A 25,966-nucleotide genomic window follows, 5' to 3' on the forward strand; every position below is an offset into this window, starting at 1 on the left:
TTCTTCCTGGTTCAGTTTTGGAAAGTTATACTTTTCTAAGAATTTGTCCATTTCTTCCAAGTTGTCCATTTTATTGGCATAGAGCTGCTGGTAGTAGTCTCTTATGATCCTTTGTATTTCAGTGTTATCTGTTGTGATCTCTCCATTTTCATTTCTAATTTTATTAATTTGATTCTTCTCTCTTTGTTTCTTAATGAGTCTTGCTAATGGTTTGTCAATTTTGTTTATTTTTTCAAAAAACCAGCTTTTAGCTTTGTTGATTTTTGCTATGGTCTCTTTAGTTTCTTTTGCATTTATTTCTGCCTTGATTTTTAAGATTTGTTTCCCTCTACTAACCCTGGGGTTCTTCATTTCTTCCTTCTCTAATTGCTTTAGGTGTAGAGTTAGGTTATTTATTTGACTTTTTTCTTGTTTCCTGAGGTAAGCCTGTAATGCTATGAACCTTCCCCTTAGCACTGCTTTTACAGTGTCCCATAGGTTTCGGTTTGTTGTGTTTTCATTTTCATTCATTTCTATACATATTTTTATTTCTTCTATGATTTGTTGGTTATTCAGAAGCATGTTATTTAGCCTCCATATGTTTGAATTTTTAACAATTTTTTTCCTGTAATTGAGATCTAATCTTACTGCACTGTGGTCAGAAAAGATGACTGGAATGATTTCAATTTTTTTGAATTTTCCAAGACTAGATTTATGGCCCAGGATGTGATCTATTCTGGAGAAGGTTCCGTGTGCACTTGAGAAAAAGGTGAAGTTGATTGTTTTGGGGTGAAATGTCCTATAGATATCAATTAGGTCTAGCTGGTCCATTGTGTCATTTAAGGTTTGTGTTTCCTTGTTAATTTTCTGTTTAGTTGATCTATCCATAGTTGTGAGTGGGGTATTAGAGTCTCCCACTATTATTGTGTTACTATTAATTTCCTCTTTCATACTCATTAGCGTTTGCCGTACATATTGCGGTGCTCCTATGTTGGGTGCATATATATTTATAATTGTTATATCTTCTTCTTGGATTGATCCTTTGATCATTATGTAGTGTCCTTCTTTGTCTCTTTTCACATCCTTTATTTGAAAGTCTATTTTATCTGATATGAGTATTGCGACTCCTGCTTTCTTTTGGTCTCCATTTGAGTGGGAATATTTTTTTCCAGTCCTTCACTTTCAGTCTGTATGTGTCTCTTGTTTTGAGGTAGGTCTCTTGTAGACAGCATATTTAGGGGTCTTGTTTTTGTATCCATTCAGCCAATCTTTGTCTTTTGGTTGGGGCATTCAACCCATTTATGTTTAAGGTAATTATTGATAGGTGTGGTCCCGTTGCCATTTACTTAGTTGTTTTGGGTTCACGTTTATACAACCTTTCTGCATTTCCTGTCTAGAGAAGATCCTTTAGCATTTGTTGAAGAGCTGGTTTGGTGGTGCTGAATTCTCTCAGCTTTTGCTTGTCTGTAAAGCTTTTGAATTCTCCTTCATATCTGAATGAGATCCTTGCTGGGTACAGTAATCTAGGTTGTAGGTTATTCTCTTTCATTATTTTGAAGTATGTCCTGCCATTCCCTTCTGGCCTGGAGGGTTTCTATTGATAGATCAGCTGTTATCCTTATGGGAATCCCTTTGTGTGTTATTTGTTGTTTCTCCCTTGCTGCTTTTAATATTTGTTCTTTGTGTTTGGTCTTTGTTAATTTGATTAATATGTGTCTTGGGGTGTTTCGCCTTGGGTTTACCCTGTTTGGGACTCTCTGGTTTTCTTGGACTTGAGTGGCTATTTCCTTCCCCATTTTAGGGAAGTTTTCAGCTATTATCTCCTCGAGTATTTTCTCATGGCCTGTCTTTTTGTCTTCTTCTTCTGGGACTCCTATGATTCGAATGTTGGGGTGTTTCACATTGTCCCAGAGGTCCCTGAGGTTGTCCTCATTTCTTTTGATTTTTTTTTTCTTTTTTCCTTTCTGCTTCATTTATTTCCACCATTTTATCTTCTACCTCACTTATCCTATCTTCTGCCTCCATTATTCTACTCTTGGTTCCCTCCAGAGTGTTTTTGATCTCATTTATTGTGTTATTCATTTTTAATTGACTCTTTTTTATTTCTTCTAGGTCTTTATTAAACATTTCTTGCATCTTCTCAATTTTTGTCTCCAGGCTATTTATCTGTAACTCCATTTTGTTTTCAAGATTTTGGATCATTTTTATTATCGTTATTCTAAATTCTTTTTCAGGTAGATTCCCTATCTCCTCCTCTTTTGTTTGACTTGGTGGGCATTTTCCATGTTCCTTTACCTGTTGGGTATTTCTCTGCCCTTTCATCTTGTTTAGATTGCTGTGTCTGGAGTGGGCTTCTATTTACTTTAAGACTAGCTTTCAGGAAACACTTTGCTTCATAAAGTCACTCTTGTATTCATATCATTTAAATTTTTTTTAAAAGAGATTTTTGTTTGAGAGATTTTAATTTTATTTTAATTAATTAGTGTTTTATTAAGATACAGCTGATTTACAAAATTATACTAGTTTCAGGTATACAACATAGAAATACAAAATATTTATAGACTATACTGTATTTATAGTTATTCAAAAATATTGGCTATATTCCCTGTGATGTAGCTCATTTATTTATTCACAGTAGTTTGTAGCTCTTAATCCCCATTTTACCCTGCCCCCTTCCCTCTCCCCAGTGGTAACCACTAGCTTGGTTTCTATACATATGAGTCTTTTTGTTTTGTTATATTTGGTAATATGTTTTATTTTTTAGATTCCACATATAAGTGAAAACATACAGTATTTGTCTTTTTCTGACTTATTTCACTAAGCATGATACCCTCGAGGACCATCCATTTTGTTGTTAATGGTAAATTTCATTCTTTTTTATGGTGGAGAAGTATTCCATTGTATATATGTACCACATTTTCTTTATCCATTCCTCTGTCAGTGGACACTTAGGTTGCTTCCATGTCCAAAATAGCGTTTGCCAGCACCAGGGTCTGCTTGGTAGAATGAGCTCCCAGATGGCTGCCCCCGTGTCTATGTTCCCAGAGTGACCTCTAGTTGCCTCCTGCCTCTTCAGGAGGTTCTCAAGATCAGCAGGTAAGACTAATGCAGGTTCCTTTCAAATTACTGCTGCTGCCCTGGGTCCCTGAGCAGGTAAGGTTTTGCATGCACCGCTTAAGAGTGGAGTCTCTATTTCCCACTGCTCTCTGGGACTCCTGAAAGTAAACTCTGATGGCCTCAAAGACCAGTGTTCTTGGAACTCGTCTTCTTGCTACAGGATTCCTGGACTGAGGAGCCTGATGTGTGGTTTGGACCCCTTGGTCCCTTTAGGAGAATCTCTGCAATTGCAATTGTTCTCCCATTTGTGGGTCATCCCCTGGGGTTATGGGTCTTAATTAGATGAAATCTCTGCTCCTACTTCCCTTCTTGTTGTAGTTACTTCTTTCTGACTTTAGTTGTAGACGGTCTTTCCTGGTAGGTTCCAGTCTTTTTCACAGATGGTTCTTCTGCAGATAGTGATGGTTTTGGTGTGCCCATGAGAGGAGGTGAGCTCAGGGTCTTAACATCCTTCGGTCTTGGGAATTGCTTCTCTTCATAGTACCAACTGAACTAGGACTAACTGTTGATTTTGAATTATTAGAGATAGTTTTCTTAAATTTAAGTTACAACATTGTAATTTTGACAAAAACTTGAAACAATAAAACTGGAAAAAAATCTTCAGTTATGTTCTTTTCTATTTTCATTTAACAAACAGGAAGCATCTCAGTTTTTGAGTGACAATAAGGATAGTGTTTTCTTGTTTAAAGCATATTCAAGAACCTATTATTATATTCCTCAATATTTCAATTTTCATATTCCACTACCTTTGCTTCCTTTAAAAATTATTTATAAAGGAAACTGTCCATTGGTCCATATAGTTGAACCATTGTTATTCAAGAAGTAATCCCAATGCAATTTCTAATAAGTTGTATAAAAAAGATTTCCACTTGTATTATAGTTTATAAGCAGCTTGACACAGGCCAGGTTCACATAATTTTGGTTGTATTGAAAAGGACCTAACCTTTAATTCTTTAAACACTATAATATGGTAGGAACAAAATAAAACAAGCAAAAAATCCCAACCATTGAAGCTGGTGGTCCCTGGCATGAAACATACACAATCTTTCCATGTCAGTTTCTTTAACGGTGAAAGAATGTATTCAGACTACATGACCTCTAATAATATGTTATTACCATACTTGTAATGGTAACAGTGGTAATACCACTGTTATTATTGTACTTGTCTATTATGATGGTGCAGATGCTCATTAAGAAATGAGCAATACAGCTCATTGACGGGAGTTTGATCTGCTGTGGGACAAACATTTGGAAACAATGGTCAACATAAAGGACTCAGTGGAGGGACAGCTTCATAGAAAAGACATGAGTAGTGTTACTTGTGTTGGTGTGGACCAGTATTGCCTGAACTTGATAATGAAGACTTCTTAAATAAAAATAGCTTCTCAGGCCCTTGAGAACACATTTTTTGAAACTAATTGGAGAAAAACCTATTCTAGAATATAGAAAACCATGTATTCTCAACACTAGTGTTATTAGAAAATTAAGAAAATAATTTCTTAGGGAGTGAAAAAAATCTTACTTTTTTAATAGATAAAGAACTAGTATATGTAAATATATACACAGTATATCTGAAGTATTAAAACATCACAGAAGAGGACAAAAATGTCTAAGAAGCCTCAGGAAGGGAGGCAATAAAGAAAAGAAAAAAGGTTAAGAAACACCATTCTAGACTATACAAACCCGTCATTTAGTGATTTTTTTTTAATGACTGAATGTCAAAGGTTGATTAACTAGTAACCTTCTCTTGAAGTCACTCTTAGCTGCTGGGTTATCATCGAATGTTCTTTCATTCCTTATATCAGCTAATTGAAAATTCTTTTTTTACTGAGTTCTCACTTTGCTTAGAGCTTCAATTCTGCTTTATATCCTGTTTAAATGTTTGTGTTGTATAAAGATTAACTGCAAAATGTTTGGGTTTGATTTAAGGTTATTGATGAAAGTTTAGTGTGCTTCCAAAAGTGTGTTCATTCATTCATTTTCTCAACAAACCTGGGTTGAATGCCTTCTATTGTACTTTGGAAAAAAGATAACATCCCTGTCCTGGATAAGCTTATACTCTATTTGGATGACAAATAACATACTTTATCTACAAATAAAGATTCTTTTTTGGATAATAGCTCAGGACTATTTTTTATTGTAATGATTTACTTGTAAATTCAACTCAGACACTGTTTAGAGCTTATTGTACTTGTTAGAAACTTGGAAGTTATATAGAAAAACCACATTGTAGGCTCCCCATGGAGCTTATGGCATTACCCTTTTTCTGGTGGAGATTAGGACCCCTATCACTGTGGCATGAGAACATTTGTTATACTTAAAGGAGATACAAATGAGGTTCTACCAGAGAACCCAAGAGGAAAAGGCTAATTGTTCCAGAGTGAGAGGGTGACTCTAGAAGGAGGGGCAGCTCCTTTAAGCACTCCTGAATAATGTTTCTTAGGAAGTTAAGTTTTTTATTAATAGTGCCTAGAACTTATAGACTACTTCTTGCTAATGATGCAGAATGTTTCACAAGTAGCATTCTCTGTATTTTTATAATACCCTACTGAGATAAAAAGAGGTAGGTATTAATTCTCTCACTTTACAGGATGGATCAAAATACTTTTTAATATAGTAGAGCCTTGTATTTTAAAATTTAATATTAACAAAATGTTATGGACATGAATTCCTGAGCTTGACTCCTACATTTCCAAATGCCTGTTGGCTATTTCCATGGAGTGATCTTTAATCTCCCATTGAAAAAACAACTAAGTTGAAGTTCTAATCTTCCCCACTAACTGTCACCAAGCCTCCCCCATCACCCTGTTACTCAGGAGGGAAACCTTGGAATCACCCTGAATCCTTTCTTCTCTCTTGCCTTCTGTACACAATCATTCATGAAGATCAGATTCCATTCTAGATGCAGATGTAGGGGATGGATGTGTGAATGTGGGGGGGGGGGTGGGGTGGGAAATTGGGGTTGACATATACACACTACCATCTATAAAATAAATAACTAGTGGGAAGCTGCTGCATAGCCCAGGGAACTCAGCTTGGTGCTCTGTGATGACCTAGAAGGCTAGGATGGGGAGTGGGAGAGAGGCCCAAGAGGGAGGGGGTATATGTATTCATATAACTGATTCACTTTGTTGTATAGCAGAAACTAACACAAAACTATGGGCTTCTCAGGTGGTGCTAGTGGTAAAGAACCCTCCCACCAATGCAGGTTGGAGATAAGATATGCCAGTCTGATCCCTGGGTCGGGAAGATCCCTTGGAGAAGGGAATGGCAATCCATTCCAGTATTCTTGCCTGGACAATCCCATGGACAGAGGAACCTGGCAGGCTACAGTTCTTAGGGTTGCACAGAGTCAGACATGACTGGAATGACTTAGCGCACAGCACACAACATAACTCTGTAAAGCAACTATGCCTCAATTTAAATAAAAGATCTGATTCCAGTTTTTTTTTTTTTATATCAAGGGTTGAAAATTGGCAGCTCATAGGTCTGTATACATATCTTTATAAATGTCTATATGTTTGGATGCATGTATATATGTATTTTGAGCCAGGACAGCCTTTTCTAAGTTGAATTAGAATGCCTTCAGGGGCACTTAGACTCTCTTCTTAGTCATTGTTATATCCACTTCCATTCCTCCAGCTCCCTTCCTCTTTTTTCTTTTACAAAAAATAATTAAATTGTTGAAAAATATATTCAAATTCTACTTGTGGGAAAATGAAAAATGAGATTACCAACATCAGGGTATTCATTGATTTGGATTTGCTAGTATTTCCGTACAAGCAGTACTAGTGATAATTTTTTTCTTTGAAACTAGAGTAAAATCATCATAAATTTTTATACCCAGCTGTTTTAGTCATAATTTAAATCACAGAAACTCTCCACAGGACCTCAGACTTTTTTTGGGGGGGGAGGTATCTTTTTTCTGGCAGGACTAATTACTCTGAAAATAGTAGGGTGAGACTGAATGCTGTCCTTAGTATACAGGAGACTGTCACCTCCTTTGGAAAACAAATATTTGTGGCTTAACCTGTCTGGTGTTCTCAGCTCATTGCCAAATTGGGTAAGCTCCCTAGATTCTGTTAATTTGATTATGCCATTGTGTACGGGAACTCTGAGCTGGAGTTCTTTCCTGTTCCTTAAATATGTCAAACATATAAGTTGCAGTGTTATGTGGTTTGGGTTGAAAAGGGCAGGACTTGCCAACATTTATCACCTTAAGAATTGCTTCTATCTCATCCTCATATATACAAAAGTCAGAGCTATAAGACACTAAAACATCTGTATGAAAACAAAAAACTCAGCAGAAATATTGGATTAAAATGTCTATTCTTTGCTAATTTCTTTTAAAATTTTCAGCCAAATGTGTGCGTTTGTGTTGTTGAAGTTTGTTGAATTCAAAGTAGGACTGTTTATTATGAGGATAATTTTCTTTTACATGGCTAAGTATGAGTTATTTAGGGAAAAAAGGAACATCAAGTCTCAGGGTCAAATGTGATTCAGAAGAGTTAGATTTTAAATGTGAAGTGATAGAATATTTTATCCAATTTATTTTGTTGTTGTTATTGTTCAGTCACCCAGTTGTGTTCAACTCTTTACGACTCCATGGACTGCAGCATGCCGAGCCTCCCTGTTCCTCACCGTCTCCCAGAGCCATCTCATCATCTGATGCCCTCTTCTCCTTCTGCCTTCAACCTTCCCCAGCATCAGGACTTTTCCAACAAGTTGTCTGTTTGCATCAGATGACCAAAATACTGGAGCTTCAGCTTCAGCCTCTGTCCTTCCAGTGAATATTCCGAGTTTATCTCCCTTAAGATTGACTGGTTTGATCTCCTTGCTGTCCATGGGACTTTCAGGAGTCTTCTCCAGTACTGCAGTTCGAAGGCATCAAAAATTCTTTGGTGTTCTGCCTTCTTTATGGTCCAACTCTCACAATCATACGTGACCACTGGGAAGACCATAGCCTTGATATACTGACCTTTGTCGGCAGAGCACTGTCTGTGCTTTTCAACACATTGTCTAGGTTTATCATCGCTTTCCTGTCAAGAAGCAATAGTCCTCTGATTTCATGGTTGCAGTCACCATCTGCAGTTATTTTGGAGCCCAGAAAGAGGAAATCTGTCACTACTTCCACCTTTTCCCCTTCTATTTGCCATGAAGTAATGGGGTTGGATGCCAATTTATTTTACTTGCTTTATATTTTTATTTATACATGAGTGTATTAAAATTTATTTCCAATAATTAAAAAACTGACTCTTTTAATGTGTTAATTCCAGTGTTAAGAAAGTTTTATATAATAGCTTGATCGTAGCTTCTTTTCTTTAGTAGCACATACACTTGATGGCATCTTTTGTTTAGATACAACATAGTGATACTAAATACTTCATAAGATTGTTATGAGGGACTGAATAAGTGAGTCAGAGAATAACTTAGAGTAGGATCTATCATTTAGTAAATACAAATAAATATCAGCAATCATTATAATTGACCAAAGAACAACGATATCATCTTGAATGACAATGCATTATTAATAATGATGATTATGCCTTAATTATGATTCAGTTTTACAGGTGCTGTACTGGCTGTCAGAATGAAAACTTTTTTTTCTACTTACATAAAAGTCACATTTGAAGAAACTGATGGAACAGCTCGTAAATTGATCTCATCACACTCAAGTTCTAAACCTTGGCAAATGCATTGCATGGGTGCAGAACCGACCACTGAGTAAAGAGGATGTAGTGAGGAGAGGGGATGATGAGGGACCAGAAACAGGAGGGGAAGGAAAAGAAAGAAGCAAAAAACTATGAGAAAATCATACACAAAACTGTGTCATGTCTTATATAAGCAATTTGTGCAAAGCTTTAAATTAAGGTTCCAAAAGTTTGCTTTAAACATTAAAATGATACTAGGACCTTAAGATAAGGAAACATACACATTTAACGGCCCATGCATTTAAAAAAGTAGCAGCTTGTTCTTCTCCATTTGTTGGAAAATGAAGTCATCTTATTTTATCCTTGGAGAGTAGCTATGTCTAAAGGTGACATGACAGTGTGTGATGCGCTTTACTGTTCATTTTAAAGCTGCTACTTAAGAATAAAGTGTTCATTTTAATGGAATACTAAGCTGTTTTTAACTAGCAAGAAAAAGAACTTGACTGTGAACTATAGTGCTGGTAGATTTTCTTTTTAAATTCAGGAACTCTTCAAAGGACTTCTTTTGGTTTATGTAGGACTGTAAGGATGCCTACTGCTTCACTTAAGGAAGTGAACATTTTTTATGCATAGCTATTCTGTTCTTACTGATGGGAGTTGGAAAGAGAGGGAAAATGGGATGTATGCCTTCGGCTACCTTTGTGGGCTCCCAATATTGCTAAGGTTTATTAGAGATTTGGGGTGGTGTGTTCATATAGTTAAATGGGAATATTATTCAGTGTCATAGACATCGTCTGATCCCTGACTTGATGAAGAATGGATGCTGCCTCATCAAGAGCAATGGGGCATATTCTCTTTTACATTTACTTTGAAACCCTGCGCTTAGAGCAGAGCTTATAGACTTGAATGTCTACAGAGGCAGGCAAAGTGGGTACCGATCGCATCCTGGGGTCCCAGTGGGACAGCTTCTCCTAACTGTTGCCCTATTACCATAGGAGCATGTGTGGCCAAGTCAACCAACTTCCTCAAAGAAGCCCGAAAAGCAATACTTTTTATATAATTACCTACTTATAAACAGTAATACTTAAAAACATTTTAATCATCATAGGACAGACAAAACTTCTTGTGAGAACTTTCTGTTTGCAGACTTTTAGTCTAGAACCTTTACAGGAAAGTTTCTGGAGAGTGGAAAAGCATCTTGATGGCAAAGAAGACATTCTGGAGGCAAAGATGGTGGATGATGGTGGGAAATTTGCACAGTGAGCTCCAGCCTTGGAAGCAGCCAGGTATTCCTTTACTCAGATATATGGCCACAGGTGCTTTTTGTCTCCTTCCAAACAGCTCCGCAGATTTCCTACAGAATCCTGAGAGCTTACGATCATAATTTAGGTTTTGTGTGTTTTGTCAGCAGAGTCTGTGCCAAGAAGTTTTGAACAGTCTTATGGTTGTAAGTGACCATTTTGGCAACGGATCCCTAAAAACTGCTGCTGCTGCTGCTAAGTCGCTTCAGTTGTGTCCGACTCTGTGTGACCCCATAGACGGCAGCCCACCAGGCTCCCCCGTCCCTGGGGTTCTCCAGGCAAGAACACTGGAGTGGGTTGCCATTTCCTTCTCCAATGCATGAAAGTGAAAAGTGAAAGTGAAGTCGCTCAGTTGGGTCGGACTCTTAGCGACCCCATGGACTGCAGCCTACCAGGCTCCTCCGTCCATGGGATTTTCCAGGCAAGAGTACTGGAATGGGTTGCCATTGCCTTCTCCCCCTAAAAAGTAGTTCTATCTAAATTCCTGTGCTAACGTGTGTATTGTTGGGAGGGGACAGGGAGCTTTCGGAGGGGAGATGAATGGCCTGAGAAGTTGGTACAAAGGGTAAAAATAGAAGGTGGAGAAGATAGCATTAATCTGGTGTTTTTTTCCTATTTTTATAGGCTCAGTTAAGATTGATAATTCATACGTGTTGATGAGGAAAGTGAAAGAATAGCACCTAAATATCCTACCAGGAAAGAAGGATGAAGCAAATTATGTCACTTAAAAATTTATGGTATTTTGAAAGATTTATAGTATGAATACTTGACTATGCTAAAATGCTACCTGAAAATATGACAAGAATGGATTGCACAGAAAATTTCAACTATGCTAAAATAAAAAGAAAGATGAGTAATGAACCAGCAAGTTAATGCTGGTAGCTTCTGAGTGGTGAAGTTATGGCTAAGTAAATAATTCTTTCCAAATCAATATACTTTCCATATTCCTCAAATTTAAACTTTATGAATATATTTATTATGATGGATATATTTTCCGCGATATTTTTCTTGAGAGGTGACTTTATAAATGTGAGTTCCTCACATTCATCCAGTCATAAAGTATTATAAGCCAGTTAAATTTCTCAGTTAAGTTTCCAATAAATACTTATTATAATAAAATTGGATAAAGTGATATAGTAGGAACCTTAATTTAAGTTTCACCCCCTAATTTTACACTATACTTTACATTTAATTTTTACACTGGTTTTAAGTTTGAAAAAAGATACTGAATTTTAAATTACCACCCCACCCCTATCTTTCTCGAAAATTCTAGTTAAAAATTATATGTTTGCTCATTTCTAAGAATAGATAAAAAATTGCCTTTGTACTTTTTGAAGTATCATTTTTGGTGTAGCTGCATTCCTCTTGCGTAAGAATACTTAGGGAACATTTCTCCCAGAGCTCATCATCTGGTAAAAAATTTATTTCTCTTGCTGACTTGATCTGTTTTTCCCATTTGTTTGGTTTTGCTTTACAGACCAGACTATCAAAGTTATGTGACCCACTATTTTCCCTCTTTGACCTAATGACTACAAAATTAACTAGGTAGTAACTTTTCTCAGTGAGGTTTTCTTATATAATTTTCTTTCTCCCATTTACCATGGAATTTTTGTCTCTTATGTCAAGTTAATGGGTTATGTCTGTTCATAGCCATATTTATTTTTATTGAAAATTGCCTAACATCCTTTTGGGAATAATGTGAAATATAAAAAGATTCAATTAAAATTTAAGAAATGAAAAGGATATAGAAAAAATCAAAAGAGAAAATAAAAATGATATTTTGAGACTGTATGGCTTAATCCATTAGTTTTATGCTTGATATTAGTAGTTAAATTATACCTGTTAACTTTTTCCTTTTCCAAAAGCTTTCAGCTTTTTCATGATCAAGTAATCTGGTCTCTCTCTGTATATATTTTGGCCACACCATGCAGCCCGCGAGATCTTAGTTCCTAAACACAGATTAGTTCCCTAACCCTAATCAAACCTATGCCCCCTGAAGTGGAAGTGCAGAGTCCTAAACACTGAACCACCAAGGAAGTTCCACGGTTTCCATATTTTGACAAGAAGACAACATGTGGTTGAGATAGATTGCTGAGTGACCTGTGAGATTAACAGGAGGGATTATATCCACTTGAAGTGGGGATTGATAGCAGTTTTTTATTAGTTTTATTTGAGGAGTAAAGGCAAAAAATATTTAAAAAAAATTAAAAAGCTGCACTTTACAATTTGTGGTAGAACATAAAGTGGAAAATGTAGTAAAGGATTCTTTTCCCCAAGCCCTTCCTTTTAACCAAGGTTTTGAAAGCTATGATTGAAATTACATCTTTAATGCACACATCTATATGTGAATAATTTATTAGAATAAACCCAATTTATTTAAAAAGAATTGTGTATATTGATCCTCCTGATTTTAGAAATTACAGAGTTTATCCTCAATGTTATACCCTCCTACAATCCTTTCCACGGTTTTTGTAAGTTTTTGCTATGTGACTAAATGTAGATTGTAACAAATAAGGCTTTTTGGTAGCTGTAAAGTATGACTTAGACCCAAGAAGCTTTTTCACTTAAAAATGTTAAAATCCCAACAGCTTCTCTGCTCTTGTTTCCATTTCCTTTAAATTGGAGTTGCTTTTATATCAGAATTTACAGTGACTGTGTAAAGGGGATATGTAAAATAGAAACCCCAATGCACTGACATTAATTTTGTTCACATCATACCTAGCATGATTTAGTCCTGTTGCACTTATGATCCCCAAGTCATTTAAAAATAAATTTCTCAATTTCAGGTTGTATGTCTAATAGAAAATTATAATTTTGCAAATAGAAAACTGCAATTAACTTTATAAAAATATTAAAAACATTGTATCCAACTTTTAAGAACATGGTGTCTTACTATAAACTCATAGACAAGGATGCTCAGCCCTTCTAACTACTTACAGCATTCAGATGTTTCTGCCACGATACTGGGATACAAGGACATCATTTTGTAGTTATTGCCATAATATCTGTCAAATTGTGTAGACCATCCGTTGATGTCTCCTAAAATAAAGATCAGAGAACAGAAAGGTTCAAGAATAGAAATATTCTGGAGTGTTGGGGAAAACAGGTCTTCTCTTTAAGATAACGTAATGACCTTTTGGAAACAGAATCTAAAAAAGCAGATATATATGTATGCTTCCATATCCAGGGCGTCCCTGGTGACTCAGATGGTAAAGAATTTGCCCATACACAACTAAATTGCTTTGCTGTGCAACATAAATTAATGAAACATTGTAAATCAACTACATTCTAATAAAAATTAATTTAAAAAAGAAATGGGTGATTGACAAACAGAGAAAGATCATCTGGGAGCTTGTCAACAAGGAGAATTTCTGGCCCCCCACTTAGACATCCTGATTTCACAGGTCCCCTAATCTCTGGTTTCAATAGGCACTAGAGGTGGTTCTTCAGCAAGCAGTGTTCAAGCCACACGTTTTTAATTTTATATTGGAGTAAAGCTGATTTGCAATGTTGTGTTAGATTCACATGTACAGCAAAGTGATCCAGTTATACATATACATGTATCTGTCCCATTTCAAATTCTTTTCCCATTTAGGTTTTTACAGAGTATTGAACAGTTTCATGTGCTTTAAGTCCTTGTGAGTTATCTATTTTAAATATAACTGTAACAAACAGTACTTTAGATGTACTGAAACACAGTACACTGTTCTTAGCATCTTCATTTTAACTTCCCTCAGTCTCTCCAATCGGGTAGACTGATGTTGGAGATGGACGGCCATAGTTGTTAAATAGAAAAAGAAAAAATAACATGACCAGCATGATCTTGTTCTTTTTTTAAGGCGCTGTGGTATCATGGGTAGTGTTGAGTGATTATCCTCTGAATGCTTACATATTTTCTCATCTATATTTTCTGATTTTGATGTGAAACTCTTGTCTCATTAAAAAAATGAGGCCAAAAATAGTAAAAAAAAAAAAAACAAAAACTTCATTTGGTGGGAGGGAAAAAATAATTTTTCCTCACAAAATTCCTCATGAACTTGCAGTTATTTTTGAATCTGAGACCATGAGGCCAGTCATGAGATGGAAAGGATGTGAGTTGGGGTGCAGGAGAAGCTTCTCTGTACCATCTGCAGAGGTACCAGCCTTATCCCATTGCAGGTTGGGGATGGGTTTAAAGGGGATCCTTCCCAAAGGATCCTGTTTTCAGGATGCTGTTGGGACTCTTTAAAGATGCATAAACATAAACAAGAGACCCGGGTTCAATCCCTGGGTGGCGAGCATCCCCTGGAGAAAGGAAAGGTTACCCACTTCAGTATTCTTGCCTGGAGAATTCCATGGAGCCTGGGGTCACAAAGAATCAGACACGACTGAGGGACGAACACTAACTTTCCAACATATAAACAGGTGATAGAAGTGATAAAAGCTTATCTTGTGTAATTTAGGACTAAATTTAAATCTGGCATCTATTTTATAAGTTATTTCTGCTGTGTATGTATAATTCAAACCCAAGATTGAGTCCAGATAGTGCAACTTTGCCTGGATTTGGTGAACCTAACCTCATCCATGGTTTTCCGTCTAATCAGAGGACTTCCAAATTACATTTCCAGTCTGCACTTTATCTTGTGTAACATGGACTCTGCTCACTATAAGCACCTAGAACACAACATTCTCCAAATGGAACTCATCATCTTTCTCCATATAATCTTGCTGTTTCTCCTAAATTTTCTGGATTGGTGAATGAGCTGCTCAACTCAGAAAATGTTTTGAATACGCTCCTATCTGATTAAATATAATTTGTACAAATTTCCTCCATCTCCAGGTTATTTTCTTATTTTCCATGGCTCATTAAGTCTTTCATGAAGATTACATTTGGGAAAGGAAAGGTATTCTAACATAAGTGTTATGTATGCCTGTAAAATTAGGCTTCCTTTTAAAGTTTCACTAAAAATAAGTTGGAAAGAAGAGATGCTATTTAAAGATTGTATTTATAGCTGTTTCCATCTTTTAGTGTTGCTTATTAGTTTGAACACTTCTTTATTATGAAGGATTTCAAAATAAACACAAGTAGCAAGGCAGTATAATGATATCCCAATGATATTTTTATGATATCTCAGAGGGAGACGGTTGATGGACCTCAAGTTTACCTTCTGCAGACATCAGCTTGAGACTCCAGCTGAGTGCCAGTAATTGGATGGACAAAAGAGACACCCCAGAAACAGCAAATCCCAGCGTCTGAACAACCAGGAACCAGGTCAAAGTGCCTCGCTGACCCTTGACATTGTGAGTAGAGTCACAGGAGGAAGGAAGGAACTTGAAAGACTAAGTTTGTTCAGGTGAATAGAGACGGTAGCTTGTTGCAACTGTAAAGATTTAATGCATCCTTTTATTTTTTTATTTTTATTTTTTTTTTGCTCTCCCACCATTCAGTTTAGAATGCTTTTTCATTCTTTAGAAGCTGGTAACTTAGTTCTATGTTTTCCAGACTCCAAGAAGTTCAGCTCTTATAGCTATATTTCCACCAGTGGGATGCACTCATGCGAGACTGGAAGTTTGTAGACTCCTTGTGGGTACCTACTGTGGGTGGGACAGTTACCGTGGTCCCAGCTTCCTGGGTAAAGAGCTGATGAGCCATAGTGGATGCTTCTTAATCTTGGGCTTGCAAGTATATTAGTGCTTTCCCCACTCCTGCCTCTATATTCTTTATAACGATTCTATAAACACATTATTCTCCAAGTGAAACCTCTTTTTTTTCCTTAAGCCTCCCAAACTCCAGAGTGGTTTCTGTTTTCTCCTTCCAGAAGGGGTTGCAGATAACAATCTCAAGGATAATAACATTGGATTGGTTATCTGACCTGAATGGTTTTGAAGATAATGACAGTCCTGTTACTATTAGAAAATTGTACTCTCATAGTCTATGGCACACTGTGACCAAAAAGTTGTTTAAATGATCACTTATGGCTTCCTGGGCTTATGTGCCTCTTCAGAAGATAGACTCTGGCAAAGCAATTGCTATGGTAACGCATCAGAATGAAAACAAGAAATGTCAAGTGTTGTGGAATGAAGTGACTATGAGGATAGCCCTGGAGAGATTAAAGAGAGAAAATGACAATCTCAGGGTATGACATCATCAGCTCAAGAAGGTTCAGAGAACCAGGGAGCTGCCATAACTACCCTAAGATAACCTTTTATCTTTTGGGACCTCGGGACTCAGATAGGACTCAAATCTAATGAGTTGCTAAGGTTACAACATAAGCTGAATTCACATTTTGTCCTATCTTTTATTTATTTATTTATTTTTGATTGCTCTGGGTCTTTGTTGCTGTGCAATTTCTATAGTTGTGGTGTGTGAGCTTCTCGTCGTGGTGGCTTCCCTTGTTGCAGAGCACACACCGTAGGGCATGTGGGCTTCAGCAATTATGGCACATGAGCTTAGCAGTTGTGGTTCTCTCGTTCTAGAGCAGAAGCTCAATATTTGATTCATGGATTTAGCTTCTCTGTGGCATGTGGGACTTTCCCAGATCAGGGATCGAACTCATGTCTCCTGCATTGGCAGGCAGATTCTTTACCACTGAGCTGTAAGGGAAGCCCTTTTCCTATATTTTAAGTGAACACTAGGACTCTGATTTGAAAAGAGAGGGACCCTGGGAATTGTAATGAGACGTTTGAGCATGTTTAGTTGAATTTGCATCCCCCTAAATCCCTATCCTACTGAACCTCCCTGGCCAGCATAAGCAGCTGCCTTCCCCTGTCCGATGAGGTTGCTTGTTTCTGGGAGGCTTGCTAGTTACTTTCAGTTCAGTTCAGTTGCTTAGCTGTGTCTGACTCTTTGCAACCCCATGGACTGCAGCATACCAGAATTCCCTGTCCATCACCAACTCCTGGAGTTTGCTCAAATTCATGTCCATCGAGTCGGTGATGCCATCTAACCATCTTATCCTCTGTCATCCCCTTCTCCTCCCATCTTCAATCTTCCCCAGCATCAGGGTCTTTTCCAATGAGGTGGTTCTTTGCATCAGGTGGCCAAAGTGTTGGAGTTTCAGCTTCAGCATCTGTCCTTCCAATGAATATTCAGGACTCATCTCCTTTAGGATTGACTGGTTGGATCTCCTTGCAGTCCAAGGGAATCTCAAGAGTCTTCTCCAACACCACAGTTCAAAAGCATCAATTCTTCAGTGCTCAGCTTTCTTTATAGTCCAACTCTCACATCCATACACGACTACTGGAAAAACCATAGCTTTGACTAGACGGACCTTTGTTGGCAAAGTAATGCTTTTTAATATGCTGTCTAGGTTGGTCACAGCTTTGTTTCCAAGGAGCAAGCGTCTTTTAATTTCATGGCTGCCGTTACCATCTGCAGTGATTTTTGGAGCCCCCAAAAGTAAAGTCTCTCACTGTTTCCATTGTTTCCCCATTGATTTGCCATGAAGTGATGGGACCAGATGCCATGATCTTAATTTTTTGAATGTTGAGTTTTAAGTCGACTTTTTCACTCTCCTCTTTCACTTTCATCAAGAGGCTCTTTAGTTCCTCTTCACTTTCTGCCATAACGGTGGCAGGGCATTGGGGATGTGACCAGCTGTGTCTCCGTCTCCAGATGGGAGCGTTGGGGCTGTGCTCTTGGATTCAGCATTATTTAGGGGCTATCGTAGGGGCTTTGCTGATGCTTATGTTTTCAGCCTGAGAATTTTATAAGCATCTTATTTCTGTTTGACATACCTTGAGTTTCTTGTATGAGACCTTGATAGATATAGAGACATTTAATTATTGAATTAAAGCATGGTTTAAGTGGCATTGGATATTTAACCATTTGGGGGAATTCAGGTGGAGTCTCATGAGTGAGGACAAAGCAGTGATTTTTTTTTTTTCTGAACCTGTGTACTTCAGTGTGGTTTGGTTCAGTGGGCTGCCTGCAGGAAGGGTGGGGATAATTTCCAGCATCTTACTGCATCGCCCATATGGGTTCTGGGGATGGGGTCAGGGGTCTTGCAGAATGCTCTGCTCTACTGGGCTCCAGAAACATCTATTTCTTTCCTTGGTTGTCAGGTTTTGAGGTCTATGGCATTGGGTTGTTTCCCTTTTCTGAGTTAGCTGCGTTTGATTTTTTTTAGGCAAGATTTTACTTTTAAAAACTGTTTGTGTCTTAGCTACAAGAAAGGATGATACTGTGAGAAATTTAAATTCTCTGATTTTTTAACAGAGAAGTTGAATATTAGCACTTAGCCCTGGGAGGACTGGCATTTAGCAAGTATGTACTACACTGTATTACTAGTTTTATTTTATTCTCATGGTATCTCTATTTGGTCATTATTGCCAGCTTCACTTACAGATGGAAAAACTGATTCTCAGAAGTTTAAGTGATCTGACTAAGAAAGAGAATTATTAAAACTAACTGAAGGATTATAATAATAAAATTATTGTAATCATTTCTAGGCCCCAAATATGATTTAATCAATGTATATTCTTGTAGAAATTTCAACTTTTATATGACATTGCCTTGAAATATTTAGCTGTTGCTGTTATCCATTGCTCTCTTGCCTGTTTCACTTCCATTCTACAGGCTCTTACATCATCATTCTGTGGATTTTAGAAAAACTCATTTAAATGACAATCAGAAGCTGTTATAAAATAGCATTTAAGTTCATTACTGTTAGCCATAGAATCAATGGAAGTATTGTGAATCGTTAAGGTATAACTGGGTTTCCCAGGTGGTGCTGGTGGTAAAGAACCCACCTGCCAATGCAAGTTAGACGTAAGAGACATGAATTCGATCCCTGGGTCGGGAAGATCCCCTGGAGGAGGGCACAGCAACACACACCATCATGAAGTGATGGGACCAGATGCCATGATCTTAGTTTTCTGAATGCTGAGCTTTAAGCCAACTTTTTCACTCTCCTCTTTCACTTCATCAAGAGGCTTTTTAGTTTCTCTTCACTTTCTGCCATAAGGGTGGTGTCATCTGCATATCTGAGGTTATTTACATTTCTCCCGGCAATCTTGATTCCAGTTTGTGCTTCTTCCATCCCAGCGTTTCTCATGATGTACTCTGCGTATAAGTTGAATAAGCAGGGTAACAATATACAGCCTTGACGTACTCCTTTTCCTATGGAACCAGTCTGTTGTTCCATGTCCAGTTCTAACTGTTGCTTCCTGACCTGCATATAGGTTTCTCAAGAGGCAGGTAAGGGTTCTGGTATTTCCATCTCTTGAAGAATTTTCCACAGTTTATTGTGATCTACACAATCAAAGGCTTTGGCATAGTCAATAAAGCAGAAATAGATGTTTTTCTGGAACTCCCTTGCTTTTTTGATGATCCAGTGGATATTGGCAATTTTATCTCTGGTTCCTCTGCCTTTTCTAAATCCAGCCTGAACATCTGGAAGTTCACGGTTCATGTATTGCTGAAGCCTGGCTTGGAGAATTTTGAGCATTACTTTACTAGCGTGTGAGATGAGTGCAATTGTGCGGTAGTTTGAGCATTCTTTGGGATTGCCTTTCTTTGGGACTGGAATGAAAACTGACCTTTTCCAGTCCTGTGGCCACTGCTGAGTTTTCCAAATTTGCTTGCATATTGAGTGCAGCACTTTAACAGCATCATCTTTCAGGATTTGAAATAGCTCAACTGGAATTCCATCACCTCCACTAGCTTTGTTCGTAGTGATGCTTTCTAAGGCCCACTTGACTTCACTTTCCAGGCTGTCTGGCTCTAGGTGAGTGATCACAGCATCGTGATTATCTGGGTCATGAAGATCTTTTTTTGTACAGTTCTTCTGTGTTTTCTTGCCACCTCTTCTTAATATCTTCTGCTTCTGTTAGGTCCGTGCCATTTCTGTCCTTTATTGAGCCCATCTTTGCATGAAATGTTCCCTTGGTATCTCTAATTTTCTTGAAGAGATCTCTAGTCTTTCCCATTCTGTTGTTTTCCTCTATTTCTTTGCACTGATTGCTGAGGAAGGCTTTCTTATTTCTCCTTGCTATTCTTTGGAACTCTGAATTCAAATGGCAGTATCTTTCCTTTTCTCCTTTGCTTTTCTCCTCTCTTTTTTTCACAGCTCTTTGTAAGGCTTCCTCAGACAACCATTTTGCCTTTTTGCATTTCGTTTCCATGGGGATGGTCTTAATCCCTGTCTCCTGTACAATGTCACGAACCTCTGTCCATAGTTCATCAGGCACTCTGTCTATCAGATCTAGTCCCTTAAATCTATTTCTCACTTCCACTGTATAATCATAAGGGATTTGAGTTAGGTCATACCTGAATGGTCTAGTGGTTTTCCCTACTTTCTTCAATTTAAGACTCAATTGGCTTAGATATCTTTTCTCTTTATAAGATAATCGTTACCTTTTCTCTGAATTAGGCTCTGGATGTGACAAGGCACTGATTATTCTATAGAGGAGTTTTTTTTGGTATCTACAGCTGGAGGGTGGAAGTCTGAACGACTCAACCTCGCAGGCTGCCAAGGCCTGTCTGGGGCAGGGGCAGTGCTACCCATGCTCACGTTTGTGTCCTGACCCATCCACCTGGACCTCAGCACACAGTGATGGGACTCAGAAGACGTGGCGGCTTGGCAGAGCCGGGCTTGCTTCCACTGGTGGCGTCTCACTGCCGCTATGACATTCATAAGACGGGAAGGTTGCATGACAGCCAGTAGGTGTTGCTTTTCCTTCGCTCTGGTTCTTCAGCAGGCCCTATGTTTAACTGAGCTTTTACAAGTGAGCTGTTTCAATATTCAGCACTTTTACCATTAATAGGTGGTGCAGTGCTTCGCATTACGGGCATTAGCAACCTTTCCTAATGCTTTGTCCTTCAGCATCAGTTTCTCACCCTTCTGTCCTAAAGGGGTTCACCATACACGGTGTATTTGCAACAATTTAGTCCAACAAACCTAAATAATGTAGTCACTTACACTGCTTCACTGCTCTGTCCCTTTCTAATCCTATCTTTTCTCTCCTTTTCTATCTCATTCTACCTCAGCACACACACACACCCACACCCACACCCACACACACGAGAGAGAGGGAAAAAGAGAGGGAAAAGAGAAAGCGGGGTGATGTGGAATTTGAGAATGCAGAAGGAAACAGGACAAGACAGTTTATATAATATTTCCCTAAGTCAGAGCATATATTTTGTAGGGCGTTCTCTTTTTAAATAGCAACATCTTCAAACAAACAAGCCTTTTCATAATTAACATTTACCTTCCGTCCTGCTTTCCCAAAGCATTTTCTTCTTCTCACCCATGACTTCCTCTCACCAGAAGGCAGGAATAGAAAACGTAGCCAAAATTGCAAGGTTGGAAAGTTAGCATTTTTAAGAAAACAGCTTTTGGCATATGTGTTTCTATATTTTAAATCCTATATCCTTCATATTTTAAGGACGTATGAGACAGTGAGCAGAGTGGTTTTTCATGCTTTAGTTATGATCCCACTGAAATTGATTCTCTGGTGTTTCTTGAAGTATCATGGAGTAAACTGCATGGTACTAAGAGGATACTATGTTAGGGCATATGGCTTCCAGTATGTGTGGGTAGTGAAATATGAACACCATTGATCAGATATATATATATATATATATTTACTAAAAATAGTTTTTTAAAGCTAAAAACATGTAATGATGCTCTGAATAAAAATGAATGCCTTAGACCAAGAAAAACCTGGTCTTGCATGCTGCATTAATAAGTATTTATTAATTCAATGAATGAATGAATGGGTCTCTGTCTTGAAAGACACTTCAGAGAAAACCCAGTCTCTCTTACATTATAATAAAATTTGGGAACTGGGGCTCTTAACAAAAACACAGATTTCCAGGCTTCTTTCTCTATTGGAGATTCTGATTTATTTGGTCAATAGGGTGTCTGGAGGTCTGTATTTTCCATCAATGCCTTGGGGGTTCTTGCAGCAAGTTTTGAGAGAACTACGTTATGGAATTTTCTCTGATCAAGGCACTTCTCACATTGTAGTGGAGAAGAGTTAGATTTAGCAACGGAAAAAGCCTGTCAATCAGAATAAGCACTTTTTTTCCCCTAGTAAAGTTGCTGATTGTTAATAAGATTAATGCAAGTCATCTGTAATTTAAGGGCACACTGCTCATATATCTTGTTATACTTATTGTAATCTGCTTCATACTGTGACTATTTATATATGTATTTTATCTCCTTATGAGAACATGATAGGAATTAATCTTAGCCTATGTATTTTTATTGCCTCAGTGACTTCTAAGGTACTTTCAATATAGTTAAAATATGACTCTTACTAGCTCTCATAAAGTACATAAAACAGTAAATTACTATTTCACTAGCATCAGATATTAGTTACAATTTAGTTTTATGGAAAAGTAGGTGAGACCCATCAATTTGAATTCTGAGCACGCATCTCTCTCCTCCATGCTCTCAGATTCCCTGACATCCTTGGCTTCAGGGGTGGGGTGGACGGGGTGTCAAGAGATGAGGTCTGGAGGGAGATGAGAAAGGTCTAAGTTTCTTGAAGGCACTGCATAATTTGTGATGGTGCTATATTAGGTTGTCCTCAAACAGTTTCCCAGGATTCTCCTTGAGAAGAGAGTTCTGTGGCTTAATATGCTTGGGAATCCTGTACCCCCGCTTGGAATTAATAATTCAGGTTAGTACGATGAAAGGAGAACTCAGGCTCAGTGGAATGACTTTGATTTTGTTTAACCCTTTTATGAAAGTGAAGTGAAAGTGCTAGTTGCTCAGTCATGTCTGACTCTTTGCGACCTCATAGACTATATAGCCCACCAGGTTCCTCTGTCCGTGGAATTTTCTGAGCAAAAATACTGGAGTCGGTTGCCATTCCTTTCTCCAGCGGATCTTCCCGACCCAGGGATCAAACCTAAGACTTCTGCCTTGCAAGCAGATTCTTAACTTCTGAGCCAGCAGGGAAGCCCAACCCTTTCATAAAGCCATCTTTTAATAACTTTTAGGAAGTGTTTGCTTTTGCGTTTGCACAAGACATGTCTAGTTGAGTGGTTTTCAGAGTGCAGATCCACAATAAGTAGCTTCAGCGTCACTTGGGAACTTTAAAGAAAAGCAAATTCTTGAACCCTACTTGAGGGGCTTTGAATTAGAAACTCTGTAGGTGGGGCCCAGGTTTCTGCATTTTAACAAGCCCTCCAGCTGATCTGATGTCTGCTCATGCTTGGAAATCACTGCTTTAGGCTAATAAATTACTTTCAAGGGGTTCTGAATTTGTAATAAAATTGTCTGCATTGGGAAGTGAGCCATTTCAAAACTTTAACAAGTGTGCTATATACCCAAGATGCAGATTTCTGGGCCCTGCTCCTATTTAATACTGGGCTAATGTTTCTGGGGGTGGAGCTCAGGACTCTGCATCTTTTATCAGCCTGCGGGGCCACCGGTTCCAGAGCATGCTTTCCAAATGGTCCTGTAGGTTTGCAGGGGCCACTCCTGGGTTCCTTTCAAGTAGGGATTTTGAATATTCAAAAGTTGAGGGATTCGTGCCTCTATCTTATGAAACTGAAGGCATAAATCCTATTGCCTACAATGTAGTCTTATTGATGAATGGACGAAATGAGTGTTATTTGCTCAGTGGTGTCTGGCTCTTTGCGACCTCATGTACCGTAGCCAGCCAGGCTCCTCTGTCCATGGGATTACCCGGGCAAGAATACTGGAGTGGGTAGCCATTCCCTTCTCCAGGGGATCTTCCCAACCCAGGGATCGAACGCGAGTCTCCTGCATTGCGGGCATATTCTTTACCACCTGAGCCAACCAGGAAAACCAGAATGGATGAATAGGTGCTTAGTTAATTCAGTTTAGATTTATGCTGAGTGGAACATTCTTGATTCTCATATACTTCCTCAATTCTCAGCACCCGTTCTGGGGGACACAGTGGAGCATCTTTTTCCCAGGCAGTAATGATCCCTAGGGTAGAGGTGTCCTGGGCCATTAGAATAGACCATGGGGTATTTAGACCTGAACTTTACCTGGTCAGATAGACCAGTTCTTCAAACCAGTAGTGTGAGAGCTCCTTGAATTTGAATGACAATGGTTTGCTGGACGAAATAGGTATGGCTCTTTGTGGGTACCTTTATTTTTACATTTATTTTAATTGAAGGATAGTTGTGTCGGCTTCTGCCATACAACAGCACGAACCTACCCCTCTAGGTTGTCACAGAACACAGAGTTGAGCACTCTGTGCCCATAGAGCCATTTCCCACTGGCTATCTATTTTACATATTGGGAGGATCGCCTGGAGAAGGGACTGGCAACCCACTCCAGTATTCTTGCCTGGAGAAGTCCATGGACAGGGGAGCCTGGCTGGCTGCGGGACATGGGGTCGTGAAGAGCCCGACATGACCGAGTGACTAACACATATGCACAGCGTACACATGTCAATGCTACTCTCCATTCCTCCCGTCCTGTCCTTCCTCCCCCCACACCATATCCATGAGTCTGTTTTCTATGTTTGTATTTCTATTCCTGCCCTGCAAATAGGTTCACCAGTACCATTTTTCTAGATCATATATTTATGCGTTAATATATGATATTTGTTTTTCTCTTCCTGACTCACTTCACTCTATATAACAGACTCTAGGTTCATCCACCTCATTGTAACTGGCTCCGATATGTTCCTTTTTATTGCTGAGCAATATTCCATTGTATATATGTACTACAACTTCTTTATCCATTCATCTGCCAATGAACATCTAGGTTGCTTTCATGTTATGGCTATTGTAAATAGTGCTGCCATGAACGCTGAGGTACATGTGTCTTTTCAATTACGGTTTTCTCGGGGTATATGCCCAGTAGTGGGATTGCTGGGTCATATGGTAGCTTTATTCCTAGTTTTTAAGGAATCTCCATACAGTCCTCCATAGTGGCTGTATCAATTTTCATTCCCACCAACAATGCAAGAAGGTTCCCTTTTCTCCACATCCTCTCCAGCGTTTATTCTTTGTAGATATTTTTGGTGATGGCCCTTCTAATGGGTGTGAGGTGATGCCTCATTGTAGTTTTGATTTACATTTCTCTAATAATGAGTGATGCTGAGTATCTTTTCATGTGTTTATTTGCCATCTGTATGTCTTCTATAGAGAAATGTCTGTTTAGGTCTTCCTCCCCCTTTTTGATTGGGTTGTTTGTTTTTCTGATATTAAGATGCATGAGCTGCTTTTATGTTTTGAAGATTAATTCTTTGTCAGTTGTTTCATCTGCAATTATTTTCTCCCATTCAGAGGGTTGTCTTTCCATCTTGTTTATAGTTTCCTTTATTATTTTTAAATTAATTTCTATTAAGTATAGTTGATTTGCAATGTTGTGTTAGTTTTAGGTGTACAGCATAGTGAATCAGTATATATGAATACATATATCCACTCTTTTTTAAGGTTCTTTTCCCATTACAGAGCATTGAGTATAGTTCCCTGTGCTACACAGTAAGTCCTTATTACTTATCTATTATATCAATAGTAGATATATTATATCAATTAATCAATCTATTATATCAGTTGCCAGTCCCAATATTTCAATTTATCCTCCCCACCTTTCCCCCTTGATAACCATAAGCTTGTTTTCTACATCTGTGATTCTATTTCTGAGTACCTTTAGAGGCAACTCTTTGAAGAAATTGAGTGTGACATTATTGTGGGGATATTTTGAAGGAAATTGAACCACTGCAGAAACTGCCTTTTGTGTCCTATCTCAAAGGAAGCATTCTCAGCTGAGAGTCTTTGTGTAGTTAACTCAAACTTTGAAGGATTGTTGGATAAACAGATAAACATATTTGAGGTTTTAAAAAGGTTTGTATTTATAGAAAAGCCAAGGGTTCAGCTACTTAGGTTTCTCTAATGCTATTTTGAGAATAATAAACAGAAAAACAGCCATTTTGGGACATACAATGCATAGTTGTTTATCAATACATGTGTTTATGCTGCGTGTCGCTTTTCCTCTTATG

The 25,966-nt window shown here is 38.2% G+C and overlaps 1 protein-coding gene across 1 annotated transcript in view; it reads right to left on the reverse strand.

Moving 5' to 3' along the window:
- Positions 1–25,966, reverse strand: part of RXFP1 (relaxin family peptide receptor 1) — a 100,411-nt gene that overhangs the window by 65,799 nt on the left and 8,646 nt on the right. Inside the window, exons 3-4 of the mRNA XM_043465559.1 lie at positions 12,986–13,087; positions 8,711–8,897 (exon numbers count right to left, since the gene is read on the reverse strand). Of these exons, the coding sequence (XP_043321494.1) occupies positions 8,711–8,897; positions 12,986–13,087 (289 nt within the window). The remainder of the gene's footprint in view (positions 1–8,710; positions 8,898–12,985; positions 13,088–25,966) is intronic.

Source organism: Cervus canadensis, chromosome 1 (genome assembly GCF_019320065.1).
Source record: "Cervus canadensis isolate Bull #8, Minnesota chromosome 1, ASM1932006v1, whole genome shotgun sequence".
Classification (NCBI taxonomy): domain Eukaryota; kingdom Metazoa; phylum Chordata; class Mammalia; order Artiodactyla; family Cervidae; genus Cervus; species Cervus canadensis.